The 16937-nt window shown below is 44.2% G+C and overlaps 1 protein-coding gene across 1 annotated transcript in view; it reads left to right on the top strand.

The window, feature by feature from the left end:
- Positions 1 to 5101: 5101 nt before the first annotated feature.
- LOC118396593 (carbonic anhydrase 5B, mitochondrial-like) overlaps positions 5102 to 16937 on the top strand; it is a 29071-nt gene continuing 17235 nt past the window's right edge. Inside the window, exon 1 of the mRNA XM_035790886.2 lies at positions 5102 to 5943. Within this exon, the coding sequence (XP_035646779.1) occupies positions 5802 to 5943 (142 nt within the window). The 5' untranslated portion in view covers positions 5102 to 5801. The remainder of the gene's footprint in view (positions 5944 to 16937) is intronic.

Raw genomic sequence — 16937 nt, 5'->3', positions numbered from 1 at the left:
TGTGTGTTCCACTTCCAGCGTGCTGTCCCAGGACTCAAGGAAAACCTTTTTTTCCAGAGCGAATATTTTGTAATTGAAGGTGTGTGGGTGAGTGTGTAGGGATTAAAGTCCAAAAGAGTAATCACAGTCCTGTCAGTGACACTCCTAAATGGAGTACAAAATTGCAAAGCCATTAGCAAGTTTACAATAATGCCATTCCTAAGGAGCTTTAGCTAAACATATTCTCAGTCAAGTACTAGTACAACGTTTGCATAACATTTGCAAGACCTCTGTTAGTCAAAATAACCTCATCCAATTATTTACATTAAACCAGAAAATAACACTTGGGCTGTTTGTAAAGATGCATTTGTGTGCTCAACCACAATTGGAAACTACTATTTTTATTATAGACACAAAGCACTGTACATTTTACCATACAGTTGAAGACGGAAGTTTACATACACCTTAGCCAAATACATTTAAACTCAGTTTTTCACAATTCCTGACATTTAATCCTATTAAAAATGTCCTGTCTTAGGTCAGTTAGGATCACCACTTTATTGGAAGAATGTGAAATATCAGAATAATAGAAGAGAGAATGATTTATTTCAGCTTTTATTTCTTTCATCACTTTCCCAGTGGGTCAGAAGTTTACATACACTCAATTAGTGTTTGGTAGCATTGTCTTTCAATTGTTTAACTTGGGTCAAACGTTTCAGGCAACCTTCCACAAGCTTCCCACAATAAATTGGGTGAATTTTGGCCCATTCCTCCTGACAGAGCTGGTGTGACTGAGTCAGGTCTGTAGGACTCCTTGCATGCACACGTTTTTTCAGTTCTGCCAACAAATTTTCTATAGGATTGAGGTCAGGGCTTTGTGATGGCCACTCCAATACCTTGACTTTGTTGTTCTTATGCCATTTTGCCACAACTTTGGAAGTATGCTTGGGGTCATTGTCCATTTGGAAGACCCATTTGCAAACAAGCTTTAACTTCCTGACTGATATCTTGAGACGTTGCTTCAATATATCCACATAATTTTCCATGCTCATGATGCCATCTATTTTGTGAAGTGTACCAGTCCCTCCTGCAGCAAAGCACCCCCACAACATGATGCTGCCACCCCTGTGCTTCACGGTTGGGATGGTGTTCTTCGGCTTGCAAGCATCCCCTTTTTCCTCAAAACATAATGATGGTTTTTGTTTCATCAGACCAGAGGACATTTCTCAAAAGCACCATCTTTGACCCCATGTGCAGTTGCAAACCGTAGTCTGGCTTTTTTATGGTGGTTTTGGAGCAGTGGCTTCTCCCTTGCTGAGCGGACTTTTGTCTATATAGAACTTGTTTTACTGTGGATATATATGCTTTTGTACCCATTTCCTCCAGCATCTTCACAAGGTCCTTTGCTGCTGTTCTGGGATTGATTTGCACTTTTCGCACCGAAGTACTTTCATCTCTAGGAGACAGAATGCATCTCCTTCTTGAGCGGTATGATGGCTGTGTGGTCCCATGGTATTTATACTTGCGTACTATTGTTTGTACAGATGAATGTGGTACCTTCAGGCGTTTGGAAATTGTTCCCAAGGATGAACCAGACTTGTGGAGGTCTACAATTTTTTTCTGAGGTCTTGGCTGATTTCTGTTGATTTTCTCATGATGTCAAGCAAAGAGGCACTGAGTTTGAAGGTAGGCCTTGAAATACATCCACAGGTACACCTCCAGTTGACTCAAATGATGTTAATTAGCCTATCAGAAGCTTCTAAAGCCATGACATAATTTTCTGGAATTTTCCAAGCTGTTTAAATTACAGTCAATTTCGTGTATGTAAACGTCTGACCCACTGGAATTGTGACACAGTGAAATATAAGTGAAATAATCTGTAAACCATTTTTGGAAAAATTACTTTTGTCATGCACAAAGTAGATGCCCTAACTCACTTTCCAAAACTATAGTTTGTTAACAAGAAATGTGTGGAGTGGTTGATAAACAAGTTTTATTGACTTCAACCTAAGTGTATGTAAACTTCCGACTTCAACTCTATGTGCTGCATCTATTGTAGCTCATGAAACTGTCAGATGTATTGTGCTGTTATACACTTTGCAAGTCCCGCCTAATTTCTGGATCATGTCCAATACTGTTTTATTTGGGATTCTCGATTGCGCCGGTTTTGGTAAAAAAGCTAAAGGGGATGGGGATGAAGAAATGTAACCACTCAAATTCATAGAGAGAGCTATGGATGCAAAGACTGATCATTCATGATATTAAAATGAACGTTTTGAGGCTATATAGTGTTTGTTTACATTTACTTTGTTTACAGACATTAGCTATATTTTGGGTTCTGATGAGGTATGACAGTTGAACTAAGTTCACCATGAGGCATTTATAAGTTATATTCTTCAATGATCAATGGGTACATATTTATAAGTCCAAACATTGATATGGCAACTAAAGATGGCCCCTTGAAGATATACAGTTCTTTCAGAAGGTATTCAGACCCGTTGACCTTTTCCACATTTGTTATGTTACAGCCTTATTCTAAATTCCCCTCATGAATCTACACACAATACCCCATAATGCCAAAGCAAAAACAGTTTTTTAGAAATGTTTGCTAATTTAAAAATGAAAGAATTTAAAATCTAATTTATGTAAGTATTCAGACCCTTTACTCAGTAATTTGCTGCAGCACCTTTGGCAGCGATTACAGCATTGAGTCTTCTTGGGTATGACGCTACAAGCTCGGCACACCTGTATTTTATTTGGAGAGTTTCTCCCATTCTCTGCAGATCCTCTCAAGCTCTGTCAGGTTGGAAGTTAACGTTGCTGCACAGCCATTTTCAGCACTCCAGAGATGTTTAGATCGGGTTGAAGTCCGGGCTCTGGCTGGCTCCCCAGTCTGAGGTCCTGAGCGCTCTGGAGCAGGTTATCATCAAGGATCTCTCAGTACTTTGCTCTGTTCATCTTTGCCTTGATCTTAACTAGTCTCCCAGTCCGTGCTGCTGAAAAACATCCACAGAGCATGATGCAACCACCACCATGCTTCACCGTAGGGATGGTGCCAGGTTTACTCCAGATGTGACGCTTTGCATTCAGGCTAAAGAGTTCAATCTTGGTTTCATCAGATCAGAGAATCTTGTTTCTCGTGGTCTGAGACTCTTTTGGTGCCTTTTGGCAAACTCCAAGTGGGCTGTCATGTGTCTTTTACTGAGGAGTGGCTTCTGTCTGGTCACTCTACCATAAAGGCCTGATTGGTGGAGTGCTGCAGAGATGGTTGTCCTTCTGTAAGATTCTCCCATCTCCACAGAGGAACTCTGGAGCTCAGTCAGAGTGATCATCGTGTTCTTGGTCACCTCCCTGACCAAGGCCCTTCTCCCCCAATTGTTCAGTTTGGCTAGGCGGCTAGCTCTAGGAAGAGTCTTGGTGGTTCCAAACATTATCCATTTAAGAATGATGGAGGCCACTGTGTTCTTGGGGACCTTCAATGCTGCAGAAATGTTTTGGTACCCTTTCCCAGATTGGTGCCTCGACACAATCAACACTAAAAAATTTAGTGATTGGGAGTCCCATAGGGTGGCGCACAATTGGCCCAGCGTCGTCTGGGTTTGGCCAGTGTAGGCCATCAGTGTAAATAAGAATTTGTTCTGAACTGACTTGCCTAGTTAAATGAAGGTTAGAGAATCCTGTCTCGGAACTCTATGGACAATTATTTTGACCTCATGACTTGGTTTTTGTTCTGCCATGCACTGTCAACTAACTTTCTAAATAATTTCCAATCAATTGAATGTACCACAAGTGGACTCCAATCAAGTTGTAGAAACATCTCAAGGATGATCAATGGAAAAATGTCTATAAACCGGTTTTCACTTTGTCATTATGGGGTATTGTGTGCAGATTGCTGAGGATTCTTTTTGTTTCATATGCATTTTAAACTAAGGCTAGAATAACAAAATATGGAAAAAGTCAAGGAATCTGAATAGGCATCAAGAAATATATATATAAAAATTATGCCAGCTGATTCATGAATTCAACTTGCTGAGAAAAGCTGCCTGCCTGCCTGTCTCCTCCCAACACATGTATTACTATGGGACAGCTGGAGATTGCAACATTGTTTCAATATTGAAATTCAAACGTCAGACAGACCACAAGGTTTATATTAATCTCTGCTGTTAAATCAAATGCTAGTCTAAAAGACATCGGAGATAATATCTAGATGCTTTTTATAGTGGAGATCAAATTTATAAATTGCCTGGCTAGGCTGATGAGACAGTGGATTGCGCAGTGAGATGGAACAGAGTAAATAGGCATTTCAACGTCATATCTTTAGCTGGTGGTAACTTGTGGAATAGACACCAGTTGGAATACGGGTTTAACCAATCAGAATCCAGGATTAGACCAACTTGTTGTATACATAAGCAATAAGGCCCGAGGAGGTGTGGTATATGGCCAATATACTAAGGGCTGTTCTTAAGCATGACAACAGAGTGCCTGGACACAGCCCGTAGCTGTGGTATACTGGCCATATACCACAAACCCCGAGGTGCCTTATTGCTATTATAAACTGTTAACCAACTTAATTAGAGCAGTAAAAATAAGTGTTTTGTCATGGGGCGGCAGGGTAGCCTAGTGGTTAGAGCGTTGGGCTAGTAACCGAAAGGTTTATAATATCGTATGAGGATATGCTAAAACACTTGTAGTCAATGCCATGGCGGCGTTGGCTCGCTAAGCTCATGTGTAGATCCGATGACGTGTTTCTAACGGTCGTCTCGCGCAAAACTGCGCATGTGCAGGTCAAAGCTAATCCTTCGATAAAGTTGTTTTTGACGAAAATTAAAACGTGTCAGTTTGTCACTTTCACGAGGTTGGAGCAATAACATGTTGAACTACCAAAAACATTGTCTCGAATCGAGGTTGTGCCTTTAGATTTAGAGAATATTAACAACTAAGGAAGAACTGTTCACTTCTCAAACCCCAAACCCTGGCCTGGTCTGTTTAGTTTGTTTTGCAAGCGTTCCCAGAAGTCTCGCAATGTTGTGCATCGGTTTAGAAACTGTGTGCGACAGCGTTCCAACTGGTCGTTCAGTTCAGCACCATTTCCGTTAAATTGAACGTGCCAGAACGTAAAAACATACCCGAACGCAGCCATGTTGTTTACATGTGACAAATACAATTTGATTAGGTGTATGGAAGAAGTCGGAGCTCAAGGGTGTAGACGAGTTTCCCTCAAGTAATTAAGTGTTGGAGAGGCGTTCAAGTGGATTTTCCAGTCATATGCTCGTATTTACAAGATGCTATGAACGCAGCATCGTCTCGCGCATGTGGATTGAAACGTCCCTCAGACGATAAAGCTGATAGGTCGGGATGGGAATTTTGCGACCCCCCACTCAGCAAACTCTTCGTAATGACATTGCTTTGTAAACACATTTACAATCTGTTATTTTCGTTGATGCGGCGCGTGAAATATCTGTAGGAAGCTAAATTAGATGGGTGCGGTGTTCAAGTAAGAGCACGCATCAACAGGACTAGTGAAAAGCTGTAAAACCGGATGGAATTTACTGTCAGTTCGTGAATGTTTTAATCGTGTGAAAGCCTGCCCATTTCGTTGCTACCAGTCAAGCGAGAGAGACCAGCCATCCAGCCGACAATGTGGAAGACGAGGGTCCCTAAACAGCAAATCCCGTTAGGTGGAAACAGCTATGAAACCAACCCGTAACACCTGGGGACAAGATGAGTAGTTGACTTGACGTTTTGCCTTACCCGAAACGATAAATAACAGTTAACTTTGACTCTCGCAACCCTCGAAAAGCGTATTCGAAGAATCAGAGATAATGGTGGCTCTCTCATCGGTTTTAACGCCACTTGCTCGGCAGCTGCACAGACATCTCATCAAGCAAACTAAAGGCCAACGTTTGATACCTGTGAGAAGATGCAACCTCACCGCATGTTCAAGCAAATATGTGCTTTCTGCCTGTAAGTGTCGAAACTTTTTACATATCTTGTATCATTATATTAAGTACAGTTGCTAGTTGTAGACGAGAACAGTCAGTGCTATCTATGATCACCATTAGTCACTCAGTCCAGCTGGCAGCGAAGCTGCCACGTTCCACACACATGATAAATAACTGTTAAATCTCTCAAGCAGCGGTAACGTTTTAATCAACGTCACTATGGCTACCAATTATGTATATAAATCCTTGGTTGCTACATTACTAAAGGGATAATGACATTGTGCACGCATTGCGATGAAAACAAAGAATATACATGGAAACCAGGGAGTGGATTTCTGCATGAGTGAATCTGGTTCATTATGCCAGCAGCATACCATCCGGCATCTCACTGCTGGAATGCCTCGAAGTTAAGCAGGGTTGGTCTTGGTTAGTCCGTGGACCATTTGCAGCTGTAAGTGGTGTTGGAGGGCCAGTAGTAGGCACTCTTCCCTAAGGTCTAAAAAATTATCCCAAGGCAGTGATTGGAGTCATTGCCCTGTCTTTCGACTGGGTCGTTAAACTAATGTAATGTGTTGTACGCCAACTACGACTCGGCAAAGCATGCAGTTTATTATGCTACAGATGAAAGAAATTATGAACTTCACAGTGGTGAAAGTGCTCAGCCTTTAGCTTGATGCTCCATTCCAATGAATATCAAGGGTCTTATTCTGGTGACATGATTGATGCTTAACTGCTGTTTGACAAAAACAAATATTCTTGCTATTGTGTCCATAATAATCTCATGTAGACTATACCCGCACTGTATCCGCAAGCTGTTTTCTGGTGAGAAAATGAAAATGCTAATTTTTAATATAGATTTTAGAATATTTGCATGAAAATCTCTCACCAATTGGCCAGATTTTTATGCTAATATACGTAATCAAATTTGCATTTTAAAAAATGAACATTTTCTCACCTGTGGTGTAATTCCAACAAATGGACTTGTTGCAGATGAAAGGCTGTGAGTGATGACGTAGTGCACATAAAAATAACTTTTACAGTTAAATTCCCATGTACCGAAATAAAAAATACAAGTTTAGTCATTCGGCTTTAGGGGGTGCTTTACAAGTAGGCGGTCATTGTAAATAAGAATTTGTTCTTAACTGACTTGCCTAAGATTAAATTTGCTGCAGCGCATTTTCAACTCTACTGAGGGTTTTGTCACAAATGCAGCGTTATAGGTAATGTGCCCACTCAGGTATTGGCATGTGCGTTTTAGCCAACAGCTTGCAGATAGTGTGGGTATAGCCTACGTGAGGAGATTATTATGGACAAAAGAGCAAGATAAAAAAATATATATTTGTTAAATAGCAGCTAAGTATCGACCATCATGTCACCAGAATAAGACCCTCAATATTTATTGGCATGAAGTGTAACGGATGTGAAACGGCTAGCTTAGTTAGCGGTGTGCGCTAAATAACGTTTCAATCGGTTACGTCACTTGCTCTGAGACCTTGAAGTAGTAGTTGCCCTTGTTGTCAAGTTATAGTGGGAGGACCACACACCATATCATTGCGTGGCTCCAAGGTTACTTCAGTATAATGGTTATTGTATAAATATTTGCGCATAAAGCTGTTTCCACCACCATTTTTCGCATAATACAGACATAAAAAGATACCACCACCACGTCGAACAAACCAATAATGTCGCCATTTATAAAATTATACAGAAATGACCTGTTTCCATCACAGCTGTTTTTTAATATGGTATCACTTTACACTCTAACTGTGGATGGAAACTGTTACTGATAAACAAACATAGTAATAAAAAAAATCTTAAATGTATACTCTGGGATTTTGGCAATAAATCCCATAATGTGTTCTTCTCCAACCCTTTGTTTTTGCATTATTTAAACAATTGAACATGTTTCATTATTTACTTGAGGCTAAATTGATTTTATTGATGTATTATATTAAGTTAAAATAAATGGTCATTCAGTATTGTTATAATTGTCATTATTACAAATAAATAAATACAAATTGGCAGATTTTAATCGGTATTGGGCTTTTTGGTCCGCCAATAATCGGTATCGGCGTTGAAAAATCATAATCGGTCGACCTCTAGTCAATAAGCCTTTATCACACTCATAACAGTTGCATCCGGTCAGTGATTTGCATTTACATTTTACATTTAAGTCATTTAGCAGACGCTCTTATCCAGAGCGACTTACAAATTGGTGCATTCACCTTATGACATCCAGTAGAACAGTCACTTTACAGTCACTAAATCTTTTAAGGGGGGGGGGAAGGATTACTTATCCTATCCTAGGTATTCCTTAAAGAGGTGGGGTTTCAGGTGTCTCCGGAAGGTGGTGATTGACTCCGCTGTCCTGGCGTCGTGTGGGAGTTTGTTCCACCATTGGGGGGCCAGAGCAGCGAACAGTTTTGACTGGGCTGAGCGGGAACTGTACTTCCTCAGTGGTAGGGAGGCGAGCAGGCCAGAGGTGGATGAACGCAGTGCCCTTGTTTGGGTGTAGGGCCTGATCAGAGCCTGGAGGTACTGAGGTGCCGTTCCCCTCACAGCTCCGTAGGCAAGCACCATGGTCTTGTAGCGGATGCGAGCTTCAACTGGAAGCCAGTGGAGAGAGCGGAAGAGCGGGGTGACGTGAGAGAACTTGGGAAGGTTGAACACCAGACGGGCTGCGGCGTTCTGGATGAGTTGTAGGGGTTTAATGGCACAGGCAGGGAGCCCAGCCAACAGCGAGTTGCAGTAATCCAGACGGGAGATGACAAGTGCCTGGATTAGGACCTGCGCCGCTTCCTGTGTGAGGCAGGGTCGAACTCTGCGGATGTTGTGGAGCATGAACCTACAGGAACGGGCCACCGCCTTGATGTTAGTTGAGAACGACAGGGTGTTGTCCAGGATCACGCCAAGGTTCTTAGCGCTCTGGGAGGAGGACACAATGGAGTTGTCAACCGTGATGGCGAGATCATGGAACGGGCAGTCCTTCCCCGGGAGGAAGAGCAGCTCCGTCTTGCCGAGGTTCAGCTTGAGGTGGTGATCCGTCATCCACACTGATATGTCTGCCAGACATGCAGAGATGCGATTCGCCACCTGGTCATCAGAAGGGGGAAAGGAGAAGATTAATTGTGTGTCGTCTGCATAGCAATGATAGGAGAGACCATGTGAGGTTATGACAGAGCCAAGTGACTTGGTGTATAGCGAGAATAGGAGAGGGCCTAGAACAGAGCCCTGGGGGACACCAGTGGTGAGAGCGTGTGGTGAGGAGACAGATTCTCGCCACGCCACCTGGTAGGAGCGACCTGTCAGGTAGGACGCAATCCAAGCGTGGGCCGCGCCGGAGATGCCCAACTCGGAGAGGAGGATCTGATGGTTCACAGTATCGAAGGCAGCCGATAGGTCTAGAAGGATGAGAGCAGAGCAGAGGAGAGAGAGTTAGCTTTAGCGGTGCGGAGCGCCTCCGTGATACAGAGAAGAGCAGTCTCAGTTGAATGACTAGTCTTGAAACCTGACTGATTTGGATCGAGAAGGTCATTCAGAGAGAGATAGCGGGAGAGCTGGCCAAGGACGGCACGTTCAAGAGTTTTGGAGAGAAAAGAAAGAAGGGATACTGGTCTGTAGTTGTTGACATCGGAGGGATCGAGTGTAGTTTTTTTCAGAAGGGGTGCAACTCTCGCTCTCTTGAAGACGGAAGGGACGTAGCCAGCGGTCAGGGATGAGTTGATGAGCGAGGTGAGGTAAGGGAGAAGGTCTCCGGAAATGGTCTGGAGAAGAGAGGAGGGGATAGGGTCAAGTGGGCAGGTTGTTGGGCGGCCGGCCGTCACAAGACGCGAGATTTCATCTGGAGAGAGAGGGGAGAAAGAGGTCAGAGCACAGGGTAGGGCAGTGTGAGCAGAACCAGCGGTGCCGTTTGACTTAGCAAACGAGGATCGGATGTCGTCAACCTTCTTTTCAAAGTGGTTGACGAAGTCATCTGCAGAGAGGGAGGAGGGGGGGGGGAGGATTCAGGAGGGAGGAGAAGGTGGCAAAGAGCTTCCTAGGGTTAGAGGCAGATGCTTGGAATTTAGAGTGGTAGAAAATGGCTTTAGCAGCAGAGACAGAGGAGGAAAATGTGGAGAGGAGGGAGTGAAAGGATGCCAGGTCTGCAGGGAGGCGAGTTTTCCTCCATTTCCGCTCGGCTGCCCGGAGCCCTGTTCTGTGAGATCGCAATGAGTCGTCGAGCCACGGGGCGGGAGGGGAGGACCGAGCCGGCCTGGAGGATAGGGGACATAGAGAGTCGAAGGATGCAGAAAGGGAGCAGAGGAGGGTTGAGGAGGCAGAATCAGGAGATGGGTTGGAGAAGGTTTGAGCAGAGGGAAGAGATGATAGGATGGAAGAGGAGAGAGTAGCGGGGGAGAGAGAGCGAAGGTTGGGACGGCGCGATACCATCCGAGTAGGGGCAGTGTGGGAGGTGTTAGATGAGAGCGAGAGGGAAAAGGATACAAGGTAGTGGTCGGAGACTTGGAGGGGAGTTGCAATGAGGTTAGTGGAAGAACAGCATCTAGTAAAGATGAGGTCGAGCGTATTGCCTGCCTTGTGAGTAGGGGGGGAAGGTGAGAGGGTGAGGTCAAAAGAGGAGAGGAGTGGAAAGAAGGAGGCAGAGAGGAATGAGTTAAAGGTAGACGTGGGGAGGTTAAAGTCGCCCAGCACTGTGAGAGGTGAGCCGTCCTCAGGAAAGGAGCTTATCAAGCTCATTGATGAACTCTCAGAGGGAACCTGGAGGGCGATAAATGATAAGGATGTTAAGCTTGAAAGGGCTGGTAACTGTGACAGCATGGAATTCAAAGGAGGCGATAGACAGATGGGTAAGGGGAGAAAGAGAGAATGACCACTTGGGAGAGATGAGGATCCCGGTGCCACCACCCCGCTGACCAGAAGCTCTCGGGGTGTGCGAGAACACGTGGGCGGACGAAGAGAGAGCAGTAGGAGTAGCAGTGTTGTCTGTGGTGATCCATGTTTCCGTCAGTGCCAAGAAGTCGAGGGACTGGAGGGAGGCATAGGCTGAGATGAACTCTGCCTTGTTGGCCGCAGATCGGCAGTTCCAGAGGCTACCAGAGACCTGGAACTCCACGTGGGTCGTGCGCGCTGGGACCACCAGATTAGGGTGGCCGCGGCCACGCGGTGTGGAGCGTTTGTATGGTCTGTGCAGAGAGGAGAGAACAGGGATAGACATACACATAGTTGACAGGCTACAGAAGAGGCTACGCTAATGCAAGGAGATTGGAATGACAAGTGGACTACACGTCTCGAATGTTCAGAAAGTTAAGCTTACGTAGCAAGAATCTTATTGAGTAAAATGATTAAAATGATACAGTACTGCTGAAGTAGGCTAGCTGGCAGTGGCTGCGTTGTTGACACTACACTAATCAAGTCGTTCCGTTGAGTGTAATAGTTTCTGCAGTGCTGCTATTCGGGGGCTAGCTGGCTAGCTAGCAGTGTTGTTTACGTTACGTTGCGTTAAAAGAACGACAATAGCTGGCTAGCTAACCTAGAAAATCGCTCTAGACTACACAATTATCTTTGATACAAAGACGGCTATGTAGCTAGCTATGTAGCTAGCTACGATCAAACAAATCAAACCGTTGTACTGTAATGAAATGAAATGAAAATGTGATACTACCTGTGAATGCGACCGGGTTGTTGAGTTCTATTCAGTAGACGTTGGCTAGCTGTTAGCTGTTAGCTAGCTAGCAGAGTCTCCTACGTTAAGGATGACAAATAGCTGGCTAGCTAACCTCGGTAAATAAGATAATCACTCTAAGACTACACACTCTAAACTACACAATTATCTAGGATACGAAGACGGCAAAGACAGCTATGTAGCTAGCTAACACTACACTAATCAAGTCGTTCAGTTGAGTGTAACAGTGCTGCTAATCGGTGGGCGTTTGCTGGCTGGCTAGCTGGTGAAGTGAAGACTACGTTAGGACGACGAAATACGATAATTATGCAATTATCTTTGATACAAGGACGGCTATGTCGCTAGCTAAGAAGAAATTGCTAAGATTAGACAAATCAAACCGTTGTACTATAATGTAATGAAAAAGTTATACTACCTGCGGAGCGAAGTGCCGATGCGACCGCTCGCTCCAACCCGGAAGTGCGTAGCACAACATCCCGCAAAATGGAGCTGTTATTTATTTTATTTTTTTACCACTTCTGCTTGACCTGCCAAAAGTAACCACATCTGTCTGATCAAATCTTGTTGCGCTCCACTCGGCGACTGAGGCCAAAGCTCGATAAATGATATGTTCTTCCACGAGAACTACCTTTTCAATCATGAAGGTAAGTTTACCATCAGCTATATTTACCATCACCAGCTAGCTAGCTGTAGCTAACTCTGTAATGTTAGCTACCAACTCAAGCTACAACGTTATGCCATTGTTTAACCTGTGACTAAAGATAACATGTTGCTAGCTATAACAAGTAATTCAGTTCAAGTGCTACCAAATTGATGACGTGAGGCCTTCCTTGATTTGACAACTAATGATACGTTTTAAATGTTTTTTTGTTTTTCTATAAATGTTCAGTATTGAGCAAGGGAATGGGGAGTTTGTTTGAGAGCTAGGTGCTAAAGGTCAATGAGCAAGAACGAGGAGCCCCATTCACTGCAGGTTACCCATAGATAAGATTAGGAAAAGTTCAGATTTGACCAAGTTCATTGCTTTTGTTTTACTGTGGTTGCAGATTTCCTTTAACTCTACAATATAACTCTCATAAAGACCATACTCTTTGTTTATCTACTGTAGCACTGCCTAACCCTTTCAATTAGGTTTGGCAGCTGTGCATTACATTTTTTGCTTTGTCTTCTATAGAAAGAGATTTATAAATCATACTGCCACTGATATTGGTACTGTAGTTCACTTTGTACACGGACATGAAGCCTTCTGTCCTGTGTGCAACCACCTGGTTGCCTTGCTTTTCCAAACAATACAATGACAGCACGATGAGCATGAAGACTGTGCCACCACATGTACCATGCACAAGTTTCCTGCAGACATGGCACAGGCCAAGGACTGTGGTAATACACTTTGTAGAGCTAGGCCTAGATGTTGTTTCTGTAATAATTTTGGAATGGTAAATGGAATCTCTGCACAAGTGTTCTTGTTTTCAGGGGATCTGCCCAGAACCAGCGACGTCTGGAAGAAGTGGCTTAAAATCTACATTTTAACAAGCATACATCAATTTTCTGTGATGAAAGAAAAATATATATTTTCAGTCACGCTCTTAATAACATTTTTTTTGCAAGGAATACAAATACTTTCTCAACCACGTCACAATAGTTTTATTTATCACTTTCTCCAACTTAAATGCATCGTTTTTGTTTAAGGGCCCCTTCCTGACCCGGCAGTGCATTCTGCTGGAGAGGCTTTGAGGAGCATTACACCCCATTTCCTGATTTCCTCTGTCCTGCACAACATAGTTGAACTATCTCTATTTGATTCCAGTTTTGGATCTCTGCCCCGTAGTTCTGTGCTGTCTCACAAATGTCCCCCTGTTATGACAAGAAAGCTTGACAAACACCCAGATAATCCAGTCTTTCCCTAACTCCATATAGATGGGAAGTTGGAGCAAATTACACTTTGTCCCAAACTGCCACCAGTTCTACCATTTTAGAGAGCTTAATGGTCACGAGTTGTCAGCTGTGATCGAGGAAGGTACTGAAGGGCAATCGGGTCCCCACTATGGAGCCAAATGCGTTGGCCAAGAGTAACAGCCAGAAGGTTCCGTGGAGTATGTCACATGACAGTGGAGTCCTCTGGTCAGGCACTGGCACGCCCTACTGGGTAAGGCAAACCAGTCAAATGAAAAGGGTCTTGGCTCTAGAGCCAGATGTGTTAAAACAGTACTCTGAAATGTGTACTTTTCTCCAGGCCAGATGGTGTGACTGATCTTTAGCCACCCAGCACTTGGATGAGAACAGCCGCTTTACACTTACTGCTGGAACTGTGTGTGTCCAAGACACCTTAAAAAAATCAACAAAAGTGTGTGTGTGTGTAATATTTTATACATACATACATACATACATACATACATACATACATACATACATACATACATACTGTGCCTTGCGAAAGTATTCGGCCCCCTTGAATTTTGCGACCTTTTGCCACATTTCAGGCTTCAAACATAAAGATATAAAACTGTATTTTTTTGTGAAGAATCAACAACAAGTGGGACACAATCATGAAGTGGAATGACATTTATTGGATATTTCAAACTTTTTTAACAAATCAAAAACTGAAAAATTGGGCATGCAAAATTATTCAGCCCCCTTAAGTTAATACTTTGTAGCGCCACCTTTTGCTGCGATTATAGCTGTAAGTCGCTTGGGGTATGTCTCTATCAGTTTTGCACATCGAGAGACTGACATTTTTTCCCATTCCTCCTTGCAAAACAGCTCGAGCTCAGTGAGGTTGGATGGAGAGCATTTGTGAACAGCAGTTTTCAGTTCTTTCCACAGATTCTCGATTGGATTCAGGTCTGGACTTTGACTTACTTGGCCATTCTAACACCTGGATATGTTTATTTTTTAACAATTCCATTGTAGAATTTGCTTTATGTTTTGGATCATTGTCTTGTTGGAAGACAAATCTCCGTCCCAGTCTCAGGTCTTTTGACTCCATCAGGTTTTCTTCCAGAATGGTCCTGTATTTGGCTCCATCCATCAATTTGAACCATCTTCCCTGTCCCTGCTGAAGAAAAGCAGGCCCAAACCATGATGCTGCCACCACCATGTTTGACAGTGGGAATGGTGTGTTCAGGGTGATGAGCTGTGTTGCTTTTACGCCAAACATAACGTTTTGCATTTTTGCCAAAAAGTTCAATTTTGGTTTCATCTGACCAGAGCTCCTTCTTCCACATGTTTGGTGTGTCTCCCAGGTGGCTTGTGGCAAACTTTAAACAACACTTTTTATGGATTTCTTTAAGAAATGGCTTTCTTCTTGCCACTCTTCCATAAAGGCCAGATTTGTGCAATATACACCTGATTGTTATCCTATGGACAGAGTCTCCCACCTCAGCTGTAGATCTCTGCAGTTCATCCAGAGTGATCATGGGCCTCTTGGCTGCATCTCTGATCAGTCTTCTCCTTGTATGAGCTGAAAGTTTAGAGGGACGGCCAGGTCTTGGTAGATTTGCAGTGGTCTGATACTCCTCCCATTTCAATATTATCGCTTGCACAGTGCTCCTTGGGATGTTTAAAGCTTGGGAAATCTTTTTGTATCCAAATCCGGCTTTAAACTTCTTCACAACAGTATCTCGGACCTGCCTGGTGTGTTCCTTGTTCTTCATGATGCTCTCTGCGCTTTTAACAGACCTCTGAGACTATCACAGTGCAGGTGCATTTATACGGAGACTTGATTACACACAGGTGGATTGTATTTATCATCATTAGTCATTTAGGTCAACATTGGATCATTCAGAGATCCTCACTGAACTTCTGGAGAGAGTTTGCTGCACTGAACAAATAATTAAAGAAAACACAAAATACTAAGACCAAGGCGTGACAGAACCCCCCCAAAGGTGCGGACTCCCAGACGCACCTCAAAACCATAGGGAGGGTCCGGGTGGGCGTCTGTCCATGGTGGCGGCTCCGGCTCGGGACGTGGACCCCACTCCATAAATGTGCACCAGCACTGGAAACACTGCGCTCCATAGCATAACACTGTGCCTGCCCGGTCTCTCTAGCACCCGGTAAGCACAGGGAGTTTGCGCAGGTCTCCTACCTGGCATAGCCATACTCCCTGTAAGCCCCCCCCAATAAATTTTTGGGTCTGACTCTCAGGCTTCCATCCGCTTCGTCGTGCTGCCTCTTCATACCAGCGCCTCTCCGCTTTCGCCGCCTCCAGTTCTTCCTTGGGGCGGCGATATTCTCCAGGCTGTGCCCATGGTCCTTTTCCGTCCAATATCTCTTCCCAAGTCCAGAAGTCCTTTGATCGCTGCTCCTCACGATTAACAGGGGGAGTTGGCTCAGGTCTGTCTCCTGACTCTGCCACACTCTCCCTGAGCCCCCCCCAATACATTTTTGGGGCTGCTTTTCGGGCTTCCTTGCCAACCGTGTTCCCTCGTATCGTCGGCTCCTATCTCCGGCTGCCTCTGCTCACCTAAGCGCCTCCACCTGTTCCCATGGGAGGCGATCTCTTCCGGCCAGTATCTCCTCCCAAGTGTAACAACCTTTGCCATTCAACACGTCTTCCCGTGTCCATTCCTCCTTTCGCTGCTCCTGCTGTCGCTGCCTGTTACCACGCCGCTCGGTCCGGGTGTGGTGGGTGATTCTGTAACGGCGTTCGTCTGTTGCCATCTACTTTGAAGTGCACCAGTCCCTCCTGCAGCAAAGCACCCCCACAACATGATGCGGCCACACCTGTGCTTCACGGTTGGGATGATGTTCTTCGGCTTGCAAGACTTCCCCCTTTTCCTCTATAATGGTCATTATGGCCAAACAGTTCTATTTTTGTTTCATCAGACCAGAGGACATTTCTCAAAAGTACCATCTTTGACCCCATGTGCAGTTGCAAACCGTAGTCTGGCTTTTTTTATGGCGGTTTTTGAGCAGTGGCTTCTCCCTTGCTGAGCGGCCTTTTCAGGTTATGTCGATGTAGGACTCGTTTTACTGTGGATATAGATACTTTTGTACCCGTTTCCTCCAGCATCTTCACAAGGTCCTTTGCTGCTGTTCTGGGATTGATTTGCACTTTTCGCACCAAAGTACGTTCATCTCTAGGAGACAGAATGCATCTCCTTCTTGAGCAGTATGACGGCTACGTGGTCCCATGGCATTTATACTTGAGTACTATTGTTTGTGCAGATGAACGTGGTACCTACCTTCAGGCGTTTGTTTCATCCTTGGGAGCAATTTCCAGACTTGTGGAGGTCTACATGTTTTTTTTCTGTGGTATTGGCTGATTTCTCTTGATTTTTCCCATGCTGTCAAGCAAAGAGGCACTGAGTATGAAGGTAGGCCTTGAAATACAT

Source organism: Oncorhynchus keta, chromosome 17, assembly GCF_023373465.1.
Source record: "Oncorhynchus keta strain PuntledgeMale-10-30-2019 chromosome 17, Oket_V2, whole genome shotgun sequence".
Taxonomy (NCBI): Eukaryota; Metazoa; Chordata; class Actinopteri; order Salmoniformes; family Salmonidae; genus Oncorhynchus; species Oncorhynchus keta.
The sequence above is the reverse complement of the archived record's forward strand: the minus strand, read 5'-3'. Positions and strand labels throughout refer to the sequence as shown.